This window comes from Cebus imitator, unplaced genomic scaffold (genome assembly GCF_001604975.1).
Source record: "Cebus imitator isolate Cc_AM_T3 unplaced genomic scaffold, Cebus_imitator-1.0 Scaffold134, whole genome shotgun sequence".
Taxonomy (NCBI): domain Eukaryota; kingdom Metazoa; phylum Chordata; class Mammalia; order Primates; family Cebidae; genus Cebus; species Cebus imitator.
Window position 1 is genome coordinate 102,321 of NW_016107449.1, and position 16,237 is coordinate 118,557.

The 16,237-nt window shown below is 52.5% G+C and overlaps 1 protein-coding gene across 4 annotated transcripts in view; it reads left to right on the forward strand.

The window, feature by feature from the left end:
• Nucleotides 1–15,786, forward strand: part of NINL (ninein like) — an 85,721-nt gene extending 69,935 nt beyond the window's left edge. For all 4 annotated transcript variants that reach the window (XM_037743066.1, XM_017541424.1, XM_037743067.1 and 1 more), the window contains 5 exons: nt 4,731–4,889; nt 5,919–6,032; nt 8,854–9,024; nt 10,721–10,834; nt 14,836–15,786. In XM_037743066.1, the coding sequence (XP_037598994.1) occupies nt 4,731–4,889; nt 5,919–6,032; nt 8,854–9,024; nt 10,721–10,834; nt 14,836–15,027 (750 nt within the window). In that variant the 3' untranslated portion in view covers nt 15,028–15,786. The remainder of the gene's footprint in view (nt 1–4,730; nt 4,890–5,918; nt 6,033–8,853; nt 9,025–10,720; nt 10,835–14,835) is intronic.
• The last annotated feature ends 451 nt before the right edge of the window (nt 15,787–16,237 follow it).

The window sequence follows — 16,237 nt, forward strand, 5'->3', positions numbered from 1 at the left end:
TGGTGGGATCAGGGCTCACTGCAGCCTCCATCTCTCAGGCTCAAGCAATCCTCCCACCTCAGCCCCACAAGTAGTTGAGACCACAGGTGCACTGAGGCATGCTCAGCTCATCTTTTGTATTTTTAGTACAGAGAGGGTCTCACTATGTTGCCAAGGTTGCTCTCGTACTCCTGGCCTCAAGCAATCCTCCAGCTTCAGCTTCCCAAAGTGCTGGGATTATAGGCATCAAACACTGTGCCTGGCCATCCCCCAAATTTGGGGCTTTTTTTTTTCGAAACACATTTTTATTCTATCACCCAGGCTGGAGTGCAGTGGTGCGATCACGGCTCACTGAAACCTCCACCTCCCGAGTTCAAGCAGTTCTTCTGCCTCAGCCTCCTTTGTAGCTGGGATTACAGGCATGTACCACCACACTGGCTAATTTTTGTATTATTAGTTAGAGACGAGGTTTCACCTTTTTGGCCAATCTGGTCTTGACCTCAAGTTGTCTCCCTGCCTCAGCCTCCCAAAGTGCTGGGAGTATAGGTGTGAGCCACTATGCCCTGCTTACCCCAAAAATTTTATTATGAAAAACTTTAAACAAAGGAAAGTTGAAACAATATAGAGTTATTATCCACATACCACAACATTAATGCCACTGTTATTGACATTGCCTGTGTGCTTTGGTTCTGTTCATATCTGTATATTTCACATGTACGTGTGTGTGTGTGTGTGTGTGTGTGTGTGTGTGTGTGTGTGTGTGTGTATGCTGAACCATTTGAAGGTAAGTTACAGACGGGGTGCGGTGCCTCATGCCTGTAATGTCTGCATTTTGGGAGGCCAGGGTGGGCGGATCACTTGAGCCCAGGAGTCGAAGACCAGCCTGGGCTACATGATGAAACCCCATCTCTACAAAAAAAAGAAACATTGGCTGAGTGCCTGTAGTGCCAGCTACTCGGGAGGCTGAGTTGGGAAGATGGCTTGAGCTTGGGAGGTTGAGGCTACAGTGAGCGACGATCACACCAACTCCAGCCTGAGTGACAGAGTGAGAACTTTGTCTCTAATAATCATAATAATAAAATAAATATTAGATGTCATGATATTCCACTCCTAAATATTTTAACAGGCATCTCTTAAAACGAAATGCCTATCCCCTGTCTCACCACAAAAAAGGAATGCTGTCACACTTAAGAAACTTAGCAGTCGGGCCGGCGTGGTGGCTCACACCTGTAATCCCAGCACTTTGGGAGGCCAAGGCAGGTAGATCACGAGGTCAAGAGTTTGAGACCAGCCTGACCAACATGCTGAAACCTCATCTCTACTAAAAATACAAAAATTAGCTGGGTGTGGTGGTGGGTGCCTGTAGTCCTAGCTACTTGGGAGGCTGAGGCAGAGAATTGCTTGAACCCGGGAGGCAGAGGTTGCAGTGAGCCGAGATCGTGTCACTGCACTCCAGCCTGGCAACAGAGCAAGACTAGTCTACAAAAAAAAAGCAACTTAGCAGTAGGTACGTCATATCCAGTATTCATACCACATTCTCGTTTCTCCAGCTATTAAAAAGCGTCCTGCACAGTAAGCTTTCTGGCAGTAGGACGCAGCTGGGGTGCTACGCTGTGTGTGACTATCACTCTGTTCAGTTGTGTTTAGCTCTCAGATCAACTTACTGGCATAAAGCAGCCGCTTGATTGCACTCATGCACCTGTGGGCCAGGCATTCAGACAGGCATAGCCTGGAGAGCCGTCCCTGCTCTGTAACACTGGGGCCTCAGCTGGGAAGGCTAGACAGCCGGGGTGACCTAATGGCCAGGGCTGGAGTGGTCTGGGGACCCCTTCTGCTCATGTCTGTCTTGGGCCTCTCCTCATGGGGCTGGGCCTGGAGGGAGTGTCGTGAGGGGGTTCAGGGAACGAGTGTTCCAGGGCAGCTGGTGGGGGGTGTGTGGCTCCCAAGCCCCCCTCGGAAGTCACCCCACGTTATTCCCATTGAGTCCCTGGAGCCATGGGGAGGCTTCTCTGATGGGCAGGTGTCCACGTCACGTTGCAGAAGAGGATGTGGGATGGAAGAGAAGAGGCTGCTGGAGTCTTCTTTGGACAACATGTCCCCTGCAGGGTCCCTTGGGTGCTTTGATCTGGAACACCTGTTTGCTTTAACATGTGCCCAGGATACAACTGCTGACATCTCATGTTGGCTTCTGAGTGAAAGCCAGATGAATGCAAGTTTGAAATTAAAGAGGTGGCCAATGTGAACGTCACCAGGGGCAGGTGACATATCTGCCTCCCGATGCAGCTCCCCGTGCAGTATTTGCCCAGGAACGCATCACCTGAGTCACAAGGAAGCACCAGACAAACCCCAAATGGGAGAGGGTGGAACTGTATTTGTCAAAAAATGTCAAAGTCAAGACAGAGGCTGAGGAGACATTCCACATTTGAGGAGGCTAAAACAGCAGGACAGGGCCCGGCCCAGCTGATTCTGTGCCAGGAAGTATTCTGCCAGGCTTGTTGACAAAGCGCAGTGTGGGAACATCAAGGCCACTGTCCCGAAGCAGTAGCTGCACGGCAGTCATGTGAGAGCTGCTGTCCCCGGGAGGCAGGTGGCTGTGGAGGAAGGAAGACATCGTGTGCGCACCTGTGTGTGTTGGGGGCAAAGCAAATGGGATGGTGCGGTCGGCTAGGAACTGGGATTGAAGGCAGGTGGGTTTCCTTGGTCATGTTCTAGTCTTGCAACTGTTCTGTAAGTCTGAAATTATTTCCAAATGAAGAGAGGTGTGTGTGTGTGTGTGTGTGTGTGTGTGTGTGTGTGTGTGTGTGTGTGTGTGTGTGTGTGTGTGTGTGTGTGTGTGTGTGTGTGTGTGTGTGTGTGTGTGTGTGTGTGTGTCTGTGTGTGTGTTTGTTTTGAGACAGAGTCTTGCTCTGTCACCCCAGCTGGAGTGCAGTGGCATGATCTCAGCTCACTGCATCCTCTGCCTCCCGAGTTCAAGCAATTCTCCTGTCTTAGCTTCTGAGTAGCTGGGATTACAGGCATGCGACATCACGCCCAGCTGATTTTTGTATTTTTAGTAGAGACGGGGTTTGGCCGCACTGGCCAGGCTGGTTTCAAACTCCTGACCTCAGGTGATCCTTCCACCTCGGCCTCCCAAAGTTCCGGGATTACAGGCATGAGCCACAGCACCCGGCCACCAAATGAAGAGTTTAAATGTTAACAGATGAATAAAAGAAAATCTATTGTGTTTATCTCAAAAACCGAAGGAAGATTCCATTTCTACTCATGAAATCAAGGCTGAGGACAAGGTGAATATGTGTCAATATTAAAACAATTCTGATTTTCACAATAAAGTAATAAAACAAGTGAGCTCTATATCAGACATAACTGCCACATGCGTATGTCACGGGGGAAGCTTCTCTTAATCTCAGGCCCGAGGTTCTAGGGAAGGGTTGAGGTAAGGTTAATTTGCAAGGAATCATCATGAGAAAAATGGACTTACTAATCTTGAGTAAATCCAAATGGAAGCAACATCCCAGTTTCCTTACGTGCCTGAAAAAAATATAAAAGCAAAGGCAGTGGTTGTTGGCATCACTCTGGGAAGGTGGCATGTGTGTGGCTGATTGTGCTGAGAGTGGGTCAGAGGACGTCGCTCCAAACCCCCGAGAGCAGCAGCGGGTAAAGGCAAGTAAGCAGAAATGTGGTTGCATGAAGATGTCCTGACCAGTGACTGTGGACAGCAGAGCCTCCATGCTGCAGACCACGTGGTTACGTTCCCACCACTGTTGCCCTGCACGGTGCCCTCATGGGTTCACCCAGTGAACATTTGCTGAAATCCACTATCTGTGGGGGGTGCTATTGAGAAAGCACAATATGCAATTTGATAAACCCACGTGCCCTGCCGAGAGCTACACTTGTGTGTTCAATGACGGAGATCAGAGGAGACTTGGAAGAGATTAATATACCTCAAGCTTAAATAGGCTGCTTTTTTCATTAAAATTGCTATCTATTTTTAAATATATTAAAATAATCGTGGAGGAAATGAGAAAAACATGAAGGGTCTTCTGAACAGTGGTTTGGACGCTAATGGCATATTCTCCCCTCTGGTGGCCTAGATGTGTGTGTTTCTCCCAGGGGCTGGAGCGGGACTTCCTGTCCTCGACAGTGATGATGTTTGGGTCCAGATCACCTGCATTGTAGTGTGTCAAGTGCCCCCGTGCAGTTGGTGCCAGCAGCTTCCCGTGTCTCCAGCTGTGATCACCAAAAACACCTGGAGACATGGCCAGACATTTCCTCAGGAGCAAAGCTGTACCTGGTTGAGAGCAATTACAATGATATGAATTCAGCTGCTGGCTTAAAAGTATTTTACGGGGCAAGGCGGGGATGGGCTCAGTGGCTCACCCCTGTAATCCTGGCTCTTTGGAAGGCTGAGGTGGGATGTTCCCTTGAGGCTAGGAGTTCAAGACCAGCCTGGGCAACACAGAGAGACCCTGTCTCTACTAAAAAACCAAAACAACAACAACAAAAAAACTATGTGGGCATGGTGGCCCATGCCTTTGGTCCCAGCTACTTGGGAGGCTGAGGCAGGAGGATCACTGGAGCCCAGCAGGTCAAGGCTGCCGTGAACCACGAATGTGCCACTGCACTGCAGCCTGGGCAACAGAGCGAGAGCCTGTCTTAAAAAACAAAACAAAAAACTACTTAACCAAAAGATAGCCAATGATGGGAAAATATATATATATATATAGTAAAAGTTAAAAAAATTTTTTCTCTAGAATCAGAAGTACAAGGATCAGTTATCCCAGCTTAATGACAGGGTTCTTCGCCTGGGGCAGGAGGCTTCTACCCACCAGACCCAAAACGAGGAGCATCGTGTGACCATTCAACTGTTAACACAGAGCCTGGAGGAGGTGGCATGTAGCTGGCAGCAGCAGGTGGGCAGCCCCAGCCGCAGGTGGCTCCACCCAGGCTCCACGGGAGGCTGGGAGCTGCAGGGTGGGGAGGCGGCTGCACACAGGTCAGGACACACCCTGAGGACCCTGAAGGGAGGTGCCACCCAGCAGCAGACTGAGGGACTTCCCAAGCATGCCCTGGGGAAGTAGGTGGACTGAGCTGTGTTGGCAAATTCCAGTATATAAAGAAAATAGCAGAGGCCGAGGCGGGTGGATCACGAGGTCAGGGATTCGAGACCAGCCTGGCCAACATGCTGAAACCCTGTCTGTACTAAAAATACAAAAAATTAGCTGGGCGTGGTAGCAGGCACCTGTAATCACAGCTACGTGGGAGGCTGAGGCAGGAGAATCGCTTAAACCAGGAGGCAGAGGTTGCAGTGAGCCAATATCTTACCACGGCACTCCAGCCTGGGCAACAGAGCAAGACTCTGTTTCAAAAAGAAAAAAATAGAATAGCTTTACATGCTGCTGAAAGAGGAATGAATTGGTGCAAATTTCCCAGAGGGCAGTTTGGCAAAATATACACTTAGAGGTTGAAGAAAGTCCACACACTTTGACTTCCTGGTTCCGACAGGGATGTTTCTGAGAGCGTTGTGGAAAGATTCAGCTGCAGCATTTTCCTTGCTGTGCTGTTTATAATAGCAAAGCAGAACAGAAATCGGCCGAGTCACCGGCAGGAGCTGAGGGAGTCTGGATCACAGCACAGCCATTGAAAACCATGTTTTCAAATCATAATTAATGCCCTGGGAAATGCTCCTGCTGTGGTGAGGAGGAGACGCTTTCTGCAGTGTGTTGGTGCACCCGACACTGTCTCACCAGGGAGATGCATGTGTGCAGAGGAGGGGCCCGGGAGCCACTGCAGGATGTGGGCCTGGCCTTGGCTGGTGGGTTCATGGGGATTTAAGTTTTGTCGTTTTTTTCTTTTCCGTAATTTCTGAAGTTTCTGCACAAATTATGTACCAGACTGCTAAGATGCTTCTTGACTTTTGCAATTGATTTTTTTTAAAATAGAGTGACCAAATCCAAAAACTTGAAGTTGAACTTGAACGCCTGAATCAGGAATGTCAGAGCATGCGACTGTCACAGGCCGAGCTGACGCAGACCCTTGAGGAAAGTCAAGGCCAGGTGGGTGCGAGTGATGGCTGGAGGCACTGGGTCCACTCCTACCCGGGAGCAGCCTCACTGCAGTGCCGACGCCAGGCTTCCTCCAGCCCAGTCAGGTGGTTAAGCTGGCCAGGTGCTTACCGGGCCCAGGACCAAAGCTGCTCCCAGTGCAGGGCTGGTTTGACTGAGCAAGCCCCATGGAGAGTGGTGACTCAGTTTACTCTCAAGGGAAGGAATGTGGTCACCATGCCTTTGGGTGAGCCTTCCGCAGAATGGAGAAGCCAGAGGCAAGCCCAGGAACTGTGTCATCAGAGCCAAGGCAGCCGGCCCCAACCCTGGGGACGGGGTGACATGTAAACTCACGGGCATGCGTGACACTGGCCTCTTCCCCAGCCTCCAGGTGCCACACCTGCTAGCACCATGGGTGAGAGGCGGGGAAGGTGCAGGCACAGGAGCTTGGGCTGTGGTGGCAGGGGCTCGTGGTCTGGGACAGACAGGCATGCTCAGGGGGAGCTGAGCAGGGGCCTCAGGGAGGGGAGCTGGCTCTTTCAGGGGATGATTGTGGAGGGGATGGCTCAAGGGGGAGGGGAAGAGCAGTTGTGTGATGGCCAAAGGTACCTGGAGAGCAAGTGCCCCGTGTGGACACAGGTGCGGGGCACACTTGGAAGCTTGGGGGCTATGGAGAGGAAAGGGGGCTATGGGAAAGGGTCTCTCCCCGCTTGCCTGTGAGGCTTGGCTGAGTCCCCCAGTGCTGGCCCTGGCGCCCTGTGCAGAAGCACCCCCTAGACATCCTGAGGCACAGAGGGGTCAGCTGGGCACGGACCCCAGGGCTTTCTGAGGCGCTTTGGGGGCTCCTGTAGGCTCTTGGCCTTGCAGCTACAGGCAGTCAGTTTCCTAGAGGCACTGCTGTGTATTTGGGACACGCTTCTCTGCTTTTGAGTCTGAATGGAACCCTGGAAAATTGCCTGGGCCATTCAACGTTCGAGTCCTGTGAGGCTGAGGAGTAAGACTCACCTGAAAAGGCAAGGGAGTTTCACACCCCTGGGGCCATGCCTGCCACCAGCCTCTGTCAGTCGGAAAGCACCTCACTGAGTCTGTCCTGCAGCCTTATGGATTGTACCCCTTTTCCTCTTGATTTAGAGGAAGACACCCCCCACCAAAGCACATGGCTGCCAGTATCAGGAAGGTGGAGGCTTCCAGCGTAGCTCAGGAAACTCTGGAAAAGGCAGATGGGGCTCCCTGAGAGTGTCCCCAAGAGGCTAGGCCTGAAGCTGATGTGGTCACCGTTTCCCTGTAGGAGGGAACCCAAGGCAGTCACTGTCATGCCTGTGTGTGGCTCAAAGGAGGAAGGCCCCAGAGGCCAGAGCAGACAGGAGGGATGGCACCTCACAGGAGAGCTCAGAGAGTGGAGGGATGGGGACTCACAGGGCCTCCTCCATGGGAAGGTGGGAAGGGTGGCTGCACTCAGGGTGGGAGATGATGCTCCATCTAAGGCTCTGCCTCACCCCAGCACCCAGAACACAAATGTCCTTGTTTCTGGTGCTCCCCTGGGGACGTCTTTCCCTGTCCCTGTGACTGTCAGGCAAGGTCTATAGATGTGGCCCATCTCGCGTTGCCGAGGAAGGAGATGAAGAGCACTGGACATCTATTTGTTCGTAGATGACCATAGGCAGAGACCCCCCGCTTGGGCTGGACCCTGGCCTTGCTATGGAGGGGCTTAGTTGGCTCTGTGGGGGGTGGTGCAGTCTGAGGACCCATGAGCATCAGAGCCCAGCGAGTTGGGGCACAGGGCTAGAGCCTTCTGGGGTGAGTAGATGTGCTTAATGCCTGGGAGTCCAGCAGGACTGGGGGTGGCAGCCAGAGTGTCTGAATGAGCCTTTGGGAGAAGGCAGCACTTGGTGGAGGTGTTCCTTTCTATTGCAACCCATGAGCTGCCCTCCAGGGCCTGGAAAATGTGGGATGCATCTTTCTGGGGTGACCCCTGCCTTAAAGAAAGGTGGGCTTTACCTGGCCCCCTGAGATGGCCCCCAGCTCAGCTGAGTCAGTGCAGGGACTGCTGAAGGGAAGCTGGGGGGGGCAATGTGGGCACAGGGCAGGGCCTTCCCCCTCTCTCCACCATGTGGTGATGTCAGGCCCGGCCCAAATGTGACCCCGGATGGAACGTGACTCCCACTCCTGTCCGTGGGATCTCAGGCGAGTAAGGTGGCGTGGCCAGTTTTATAAGGTGCTGAGGAAATCCCAGTGAAGCCTTCAGTCAGCTGGATGTAAATTGTATTTGGATCTTGCCTCGAGCTGCTTAATGAAGGGGCTGGCGTAGTGGTGCACAGATCACTGTAATGACTTCGCCCAACTCCAGCTGTCTGGGAAACCAGGTGCTGCCAGGAATGCCAGCCCTGGCCCCACCTTCCCTTTAGTGGTCCCTGTTGTCTGGGTAGAGTCTGTGGCTGGTATAGCCGTGTTTCAGAGTGTGAGCTCTCCGCTGAAAGGAGAACTGGCGTGGGTCACTGTTTGAAAAGAATCAGTCCCCAGCAAGGTTTGCTGAAAGCTAACACTGGATGCAGCAGTGGGTCTGTGGGTCTTACAGGAAGTCAGTGTTGCTGTTTTCAGGATGGTGGACATGTTTTCTGCACTCTAGCACCGTGTGGAAGTGCTGGCTGACAGCAGCCTGGCTGTCCAAACTCCAAAGAAATGGGCTCCTTCTAAATTCCCAGGTGCTGCCACATACTCAGGAGCACATGCCTTCCTTCCCCTTGCGGGTAGGGGTGTCCTTGGATGGAGAGGGCACCCTACCACTGTGCCACGTCTCAGCAGCCTCACTAGAGCTGTGTCTCCTCCCGTGCAGGTGCAGGGAGCTCACCTGAGGCTGAGGCAGGCCCAGGCCCAGCACTGGCAGGAGGTCCGGCAGCTGCAGGAGCAGATGGGTCAGCTGGTGCCCCGGGACCACGTGGCTGAGCTGCAGCGCCTGCTCCATCTCCAGGGAGAGCGGGCCGGGAGACGCCTGGATGCGCAGCGGGTGAGTGGGGATCTGGCGAGAGCTGGCTGACGAGGAGGAGGGTGAGGCGGGCCCACTGGTCCTCAAGTTACCCAGAAGCTGCCCAAGTGTCAATACCTGAGTCACGTACATAGCATGTCAGGTGATGAGGAAGGCTGTAAAAAGAGGGTCAGCGCGGTTCTAAACAGGGTGGCCCCTGAGGTCATGAGACCTAAAGGAGGTGAGGGAGTGGTGCCAGGTCACTGGGCAGAGTGCAGCAGGGAAGCGGCAGGTGCAGAGGCCCCGGGACAGGGGATACTTGGCGTGTTCCAGGGGATCAGGGACCAGAGGCCGAGGGCAGAGAGCAGAGGGTGACAGACTGGGCCTGGCAGGTGCCACAGGCCATGCAGGTGGCGGGAGACGGGAGACAGTGGCTTGGAGCATGGACTGTGGAGGCTAGGATCCTGCCTACCTCCTCCCAGCTGAGTGACCTTGGGCAAGTGAACCTCTCTGTGCCTCAGTCTTCTCATCTGTAAAGTCCTGCTAGCTGTGGTGGTCCCTAAAAGGCCTATTGGGAGGCGTCAGTGAGTTGTAATTTTAAAGCACTTGAAGGGTCCTGGCATAGCCGTGCCCTATGCAAGAGTTTAATTCAAAAGGCTGAGAGTGTGACTGACTCCTGAAATTCCCAACATAGTTCCTGATTCATCAGGGACGACTTCAGGGGGGATCAGGAGCCAGAGGGCAGAAGAAGGAATTGGCACACGACCTGAGAAGTGGGTAACATCTGATGTTTGTAAAGTGTAAATTCTAATGAAGAACAACCTTGCAACATTACACAAAGCGGTCAAGCTAAAGCTAAGTGACACTACATTATTGACAAAACAAAGTTAATGAGAATCCCCCAGGAAAAGACACTGACATGGCGAGGGAAGCTCACTTTGAAGTTATTTGTGGTTAAAATCCTAGGACCAGTTCTCTGAGGACAAATGGGTCTGCTGATTCTAGCTGAACTACAAAGAGAAAGGAAAGCTGCGTGGTTTGGCCAGAACATTTGACAACTATTGCTCTGTACGGATGCAGAGTTACCACAGGCACTGTCAGATGTGCACATTTGCGCTGATTTCCATTTTATTTATTTATTTTTGAGACAGAGTCTCACTCTCACCCAGGCTGGAGTGCAGTGGTGCAGTCTGGGCTCACTGCAACCTCCACCTCCTGGGTTCACACGATTCTCCTGCCTCAGCCTCCTGAATAGCTGGGATTACAGGTACCTACCACCACACCTGGCTAATTTTTTGTATTTTAGTAGAGATGGTGTTTCACTGTGTTGCCTCAGCTGGTCTCAGACTCCTGAGCTCAGGCAGTCTGCCTGCCTCAGCCTCCCAGAGTGCTAGGATTACAGATGTGAGCCACTGCGCTGGCCTCTTTGTTTTTTTGAGACGGAGTCTCACTCTGTTGCCAGGCTGGAGTGCAGCGGCACAATCTCGGTTTACTTCAACCTTCGCCTCTGGGTTCAAGTGCTTCTCCTGCCTCAGCCTCCCGAGTAGCTGGTACTACAGGCGCCTGCCACCATGCCCGGCTAATTTTTGTGTTTGTAGTAGACATGGGGTTTCATCATGTTGGCCAGGATTATCTCGATCTCCTGACCTTGTGATCCGCCCACCTTGGCCTCCCAAAGTGCCAGAATTACAGGTGTGAGCCACCCTGCCTGGCTGCCTGTAACCTTCTTTTATGGCAGGAAGAACATGAGAAACAGCTGAAAGCCACAGAAGAGCGAGCAGAAGAGGCGGAGATGATTCTGAAGAATATGGAAATGCTGCTCCAAGAGAAAGCGGATGAGCTGAAGGAGCAGGTGAGTGATGGGCACTGCTGCTTCCGTGTCCGCGCCCTGAGCTGAAGGAGCAGGTGAGTGATGGGCACTGCTGCTTCCGTGTCCGCGCCCTGAGCTGAAGGAGCAGGTGAGTGATGGGCACTGCTGCTTCCGTGTCCGCGCCCTGAGCTGAAGGAGCAGGTGAGTGATGGGCACTGCTGCTTCCGTGTCCGCGGCCTGAGCTGAAGGAGCAGGTGAGTGATGGGCACTGCTGCTTCCGTGTCCGCGTCCTCTTCCGAACGTTCTCCACTTCTATGGGTGTGCAGGCAGCTAATATAGGGAGGCCGTCTTGTCACAGAATTCCAGGGAACTAAATGCAATACCCTATACTGCAGGTGCACGTTGCATTTATTTTCTTTTGGGAATGGTTTTAAGATCTGGCCTTTGGGTGTTCACATATACTGAGAAAGGACCTCATCCTTCATCCGCAGGCGTCCTTGAGCGCCTCTGGTAAAGCCTTCCTAGGCAGACCTGAGATGAGCAGGGCTGAACCTACATCCCGGACCTGATCCTCTGGAGACAGAGGCGGATGCTCCCATAGAGCATAAATGACCTTGCGCCACGGTAGTGCTCTGAAAAAGAGAGAATGGGGCGCGGTGGAACATGAGGTCAGGAGTTCGAGACCAGCCTGGCCAACATGGTGAAACCCCGTCTTACTAAAAATACAAGAAGTAACTGGGCGTGGTGGCGGGCACCTGTAATCGCAGCTCCTTGGGAGGCTGAGGAAGGAGAATCACTTGAAACTGGAAGGCGGAGATTGCAGTGAGCCGAGATCACACCACTGTACTCCAGGCTGGGCAAGAGAGCGAAATTCCGTCTCAAAAAATAAAGAGAGAGAGGGAGAATAGAGATGGAGGGGTCTGGGGGAGTGGTCAAGGCCACCTTGAAGAGCCAGTTTGGGGCAGGTACCCACTGACCAGCACAGGAAGGCCCAGCTGTGTCCTTAGCAGAGGCCAGATGGCATTTGGAAGGCTTACTGGGTGGGAGATGCACACATCTCCTTGTGTGCTGGGGGACCCTGAGAAGGGCGGATTCCAGGCAGGGGACAGCCATGGAGGAGGCCGCCATGGCTGGTGTGAACTGGTGGGGCCCTGGAAGCCAAAATCAGGGGGTTGGGTTTTATCATAATGGCAGTTAGAAGGCATTGGGAGATTTTAAGTAAAAGCATGACAGGATTTTTTTTTTTTTTTTTTTTTTGAGACAGAGTCTCACTCTGTCGTGCAGGCTAGAGTGCAGTGGCGCGATCTTGGCTCACTGCAACCTCCACCTCCCCGGTTCAAGCAATTATCCTGCCTCAGCCTCCTGAGTAGCGGGGATTACAAGCATGCGCCCCCATGCCTGGCTAATTTTTGTATTTTTAGTAGAGACTGGGTTTCACCATGTTGACTAGGCTGGCCTTGAACCCCTGACCTTGTGATCCGCCCACCTCAGCTTCCCAAAGTGCCGGGATTACATGCGTGAGCCACCATGCTCGGCTAGGATCTATCTTTTAAAAGAAACCACAATGGGGAAAAAGTCACTTGGGCTACTATAAAGAGCAAAGACCAAAAATGAGGTGCCACAGCTCATCTGGTCTGTAGATGTTCACAGTCTAACTCAGCAGGTGGGAACAACGTGCAGCAGTGCTGCACCCCAAGGGCTGATGGTGTAGGGTGTGGATGGGCCCCGCAGGTCTGGAGTGCACACACAGAAGAAGCCTGGCCGTGGGCCACATTCAGTGTTAGGAGACATTAGGAAAAATGTGAAAACCTGGAGAAGTATTTTTGCTCCATTGTGATCCAGTATGGATTGGTCTACACGATGGATCCGAGCTCAGCCCAAACTAGACGAGGCATTTGTGGAAGGTACCCAGTCCCTCTTTGGGGCCACCCGTCCCTGCCCAGCTCTGTCCCTTGCTGGCGCCTCCAGTCCCTCTCACCCTTTCTCCCTCGCACACACCCACAGTACTCAGTTGCCTGTCTCGCCGGCAACACCTGACTTCTGGTTAAATCCTGCGGCTCCTGCACACCTGCCCTGGCCCTGAGCCCAGGCCACAGCCCAGGGCCTCAGTGCTGCCTGTCCTGCACCTGTCCCCTCCCCAGCTTGCTGGCACTGTTCTCTGCAGTGGACTCACCTCCTCCCCACTGTGGAGTACCCATCTTTCCCTCCCCTGCAGGAGATCCATCCCTTCCCTCCTCTGACCCTCTAGCTCCCTCATCTCTCAGCTGTGTTTGCTGCTTGTTTCACTGGAAGATCAGAAGCACCCAAAGAGAACCTGCAGGGCCCTCCACACTAATGGCTTCCCTGTGTCCTGCACCCACCTCTGTAGCTGCCCTGCTGTCCTGGAGCCTCGTTACCACCAGTGCACAAACCTCAGGAGCTCCCAGCCCTTCTCTGGCCCTGTCAGTTTTTCACTTCTCTTCACAGAAATGCCCTTGAAGGGGCTGCCTGCACCATCTCACCTGCTCTCGCTGCCAGTGGCTCCAGTCCAAAAGCTTAGGATCAGGGCTCACTCCATGACCCCATGTCCACATCTAATCCATAGCCACACCTTCAGAGTGGACACAGACCCTAACTACTTCTCACTAACCCTTCTCCAGCATGCTAACTGCCTTCCTCGTCTCCTCCCTCAATCTTCTCTCTGCACACACTGAACCCTGTCCCTCCTCCGCTCTGAACCATCCAGTCTTCCCGTGTCTCTCAGAGTAAATGCATGGTGTTCACAGTGGCTTCAACGATCCAGCCCCCTGCCTCAAAGCTCTGATGCCTCTGCCTCCCCCTCGACCATGCCCTGCAGCTGCAGCAGCCTCCCAGCAGCTCCACAGTTGCCCTGAGCAGGTGCTCACCACAGGACCCTTGCACTTGCTCTTTTCTCTGCCTGGAATGTTCACGCCCAGAAGCCTGAGCGCTCACTCCCTTGCTTTCTGTGGCTCTGTGTTGAGATGTCCTCACCGAGCGGCTCTTTTTCACCCCAACCAAAATGGGACAACGCTGCCCTCACCAGCACTGCCCCCACCAGCACTGCCCCCACCAGCACTGCCCCCACCAGCACGGCCCCCACCAGCACGGCCCCCACCAGCACTGCCCCCACCAGCACTGCCCCCACCAGCACTGCCCCTGAGGTTTTCTTCGAGCCTGTCCGTATTTGTTCTCCATCTCCCTCCTGCTATTAGTCTGTGCTCCTGGGAGCAGGGGTGTACCGGGCACACTCAGTAACTGCTTGTCCCGTGAGTGGATGCAGTGTGGATTTAAGGAAGCTCGACTCCAGGGGTCACTGTGCCCTCATAACCCAAATGAGGCCACAACAGGGGTGGGTGACTAGAGCGGCCTCATGTTCCTATCACTGAGCCCATGCGGCCTGGCTGCCGCGTGTGTGGTGACCAGCTCACGGCCCTGCTGACATCACAGCCAGTAGAGTGCACACGGACAAACCGGTTTCACACTTGTGACCGTCCCAGGGCCTTTTGAGGACTGTCCACTTTGGCCTGAAGTCCTTATTTCATGGCACAAACCTGCCTCAAGTTTTCTCCACCCCATAGCCCAGCAGATTCTCAATTTCCTCTATGCCAGGTTAACAAAACGTCATTATAATGCAGTATTTATCCTAGCACTTTGGGAGGCCGAGACGGGTAGAGCACGAGGTCAGGAGTTCAAGACCAGCCTGGCCAAGATGGTGAAACCCCATCTCTACTAAAAATACAAAAATTAACTGGGTGCGGTGGCAGGCACCTGTAATCCCAGCTACTCGGGAGGCTGAGGCAGGAGAATCACTTGAACCTTGGAGGTGGAGGTTGCAATGAGCTGAGATCACGCCACTGCACTCCAGCCTGGGCAACAGAGCAAGATTCCATCTCAAAAAATAATAATAATAATCCAGAATTTGTGTCAGATTTCTAAGAGCCCAAAACTATGGTTTGAATAAATGTGAAAGGATAAGAGAGCAGGCTGATTTGTAGTGTTTCTCCACTGAGCTCACACAAAGCATGGCTTCCTCTTCTCCCTAGTTTGAAAAGAACACAAAGTCCGACCTGCTGCTGAAGGAGCTGTACGTGGAGAATGCCCACCTGGTGAGAGCACTTCAGGCCACCGAGGAGAAGCAGCGAGGTGCCGAGAAGCAAAGCCGCATCTTGGAAGAAAAAGTTCGCGCTCTCAACAAACTCGTCAGTAGGATTGCCCCTGCAGCCCTCTCTGTGTAAAGATGGATTATTTCCTCGGATTCATTAGTAAGCACATCTTTTAAAGTAAGCCGCCATGATGCCCTAGTTTTCCATGGCTCATGAGTCATGAGTCCTGGTACATCTGAGGATTGGGATTATTTGTGCACCCACCAGACATTTAATGAATGGTCTGCCCTGGGCAAGACAGAGGTGGGGGAATATGCACGTTGCAAAAGCCTGCATTTTTATTAGCAGTCCTGAGTAATTTCCCTTGGCAAAATTCCCAGATTTGCCACTCACTGGAGCCGGATTCTCGGAGCTGTCAGCAAGGAGCAGCAAAGTAAGCAGTTGAGGACAGCACTTTCCATGTGCAGGCAATGACCTTCTGACCCTGGCTGTCGGATTGAAATGTAAAATCAGGGCTCTGCACAGTTTTGCCATTTTACTGTTTTGCTCTGAGCTGAGGTTATTAGAACTCTTGGTGGGGGGTGCATACACACATTCCAGAAAGGCTTCACTTGCTGGGAATGTCAACCCCGCAAGAAAGGAGGGGAAGCCCCTTCTCCAGGGACCCTTGTCTTAGGTCTGTGGACTCAGGGATGATGGTGTTTATTGCAAATGCACAATCTTTTTCCCATTGAAATGTCATCACACTGGAAATTGCACTATATGTAAAAAAAAAAGTATAGTTTTATATTTGAAATATATATAAATTATGGCCATATGGCTGACTGGAATGTACTACTGTAATATAAAAAGTCACTGTATTTGCAATAAATTCTTTTCTATTAAAATTGACTTTTTTTTGGCGGGTCTTGCTCTGTCGCCCAGGCTGTGGTGCACCTGCGTAATCTCAGCTCACTGAAACCTCTGCCTCCAGGGTTCAAGCAATTCTCCTGCCTCAGCGTCCCAAGTAGCTGGGATTACAGGCATGCGCCACCACGCCCAGCTAATTTTGTATTTTTAGTAGAGACAGGGTTTCTCCATGTTCGTCAGGCTGGTTTTCAACTCCCAACCTCAGGTGATCCACTCGCCTTGGCCTCCCAAAGTGCTGGAATAAAATTGACTTCTAAGTTTTTTTTTTTAATTTTTTAAACTATAATATATCCCAAACATATAGGAAAATAGTATATTAGAAACACCACATGCCCATCAACAGATGTAAGAATAACATCCTGCCACAGCACCATGGAGTGGGGGAGCATGTTCTGTTAGCCTCCTCCCTCTTCCTGGGACAGCCACCATCCCA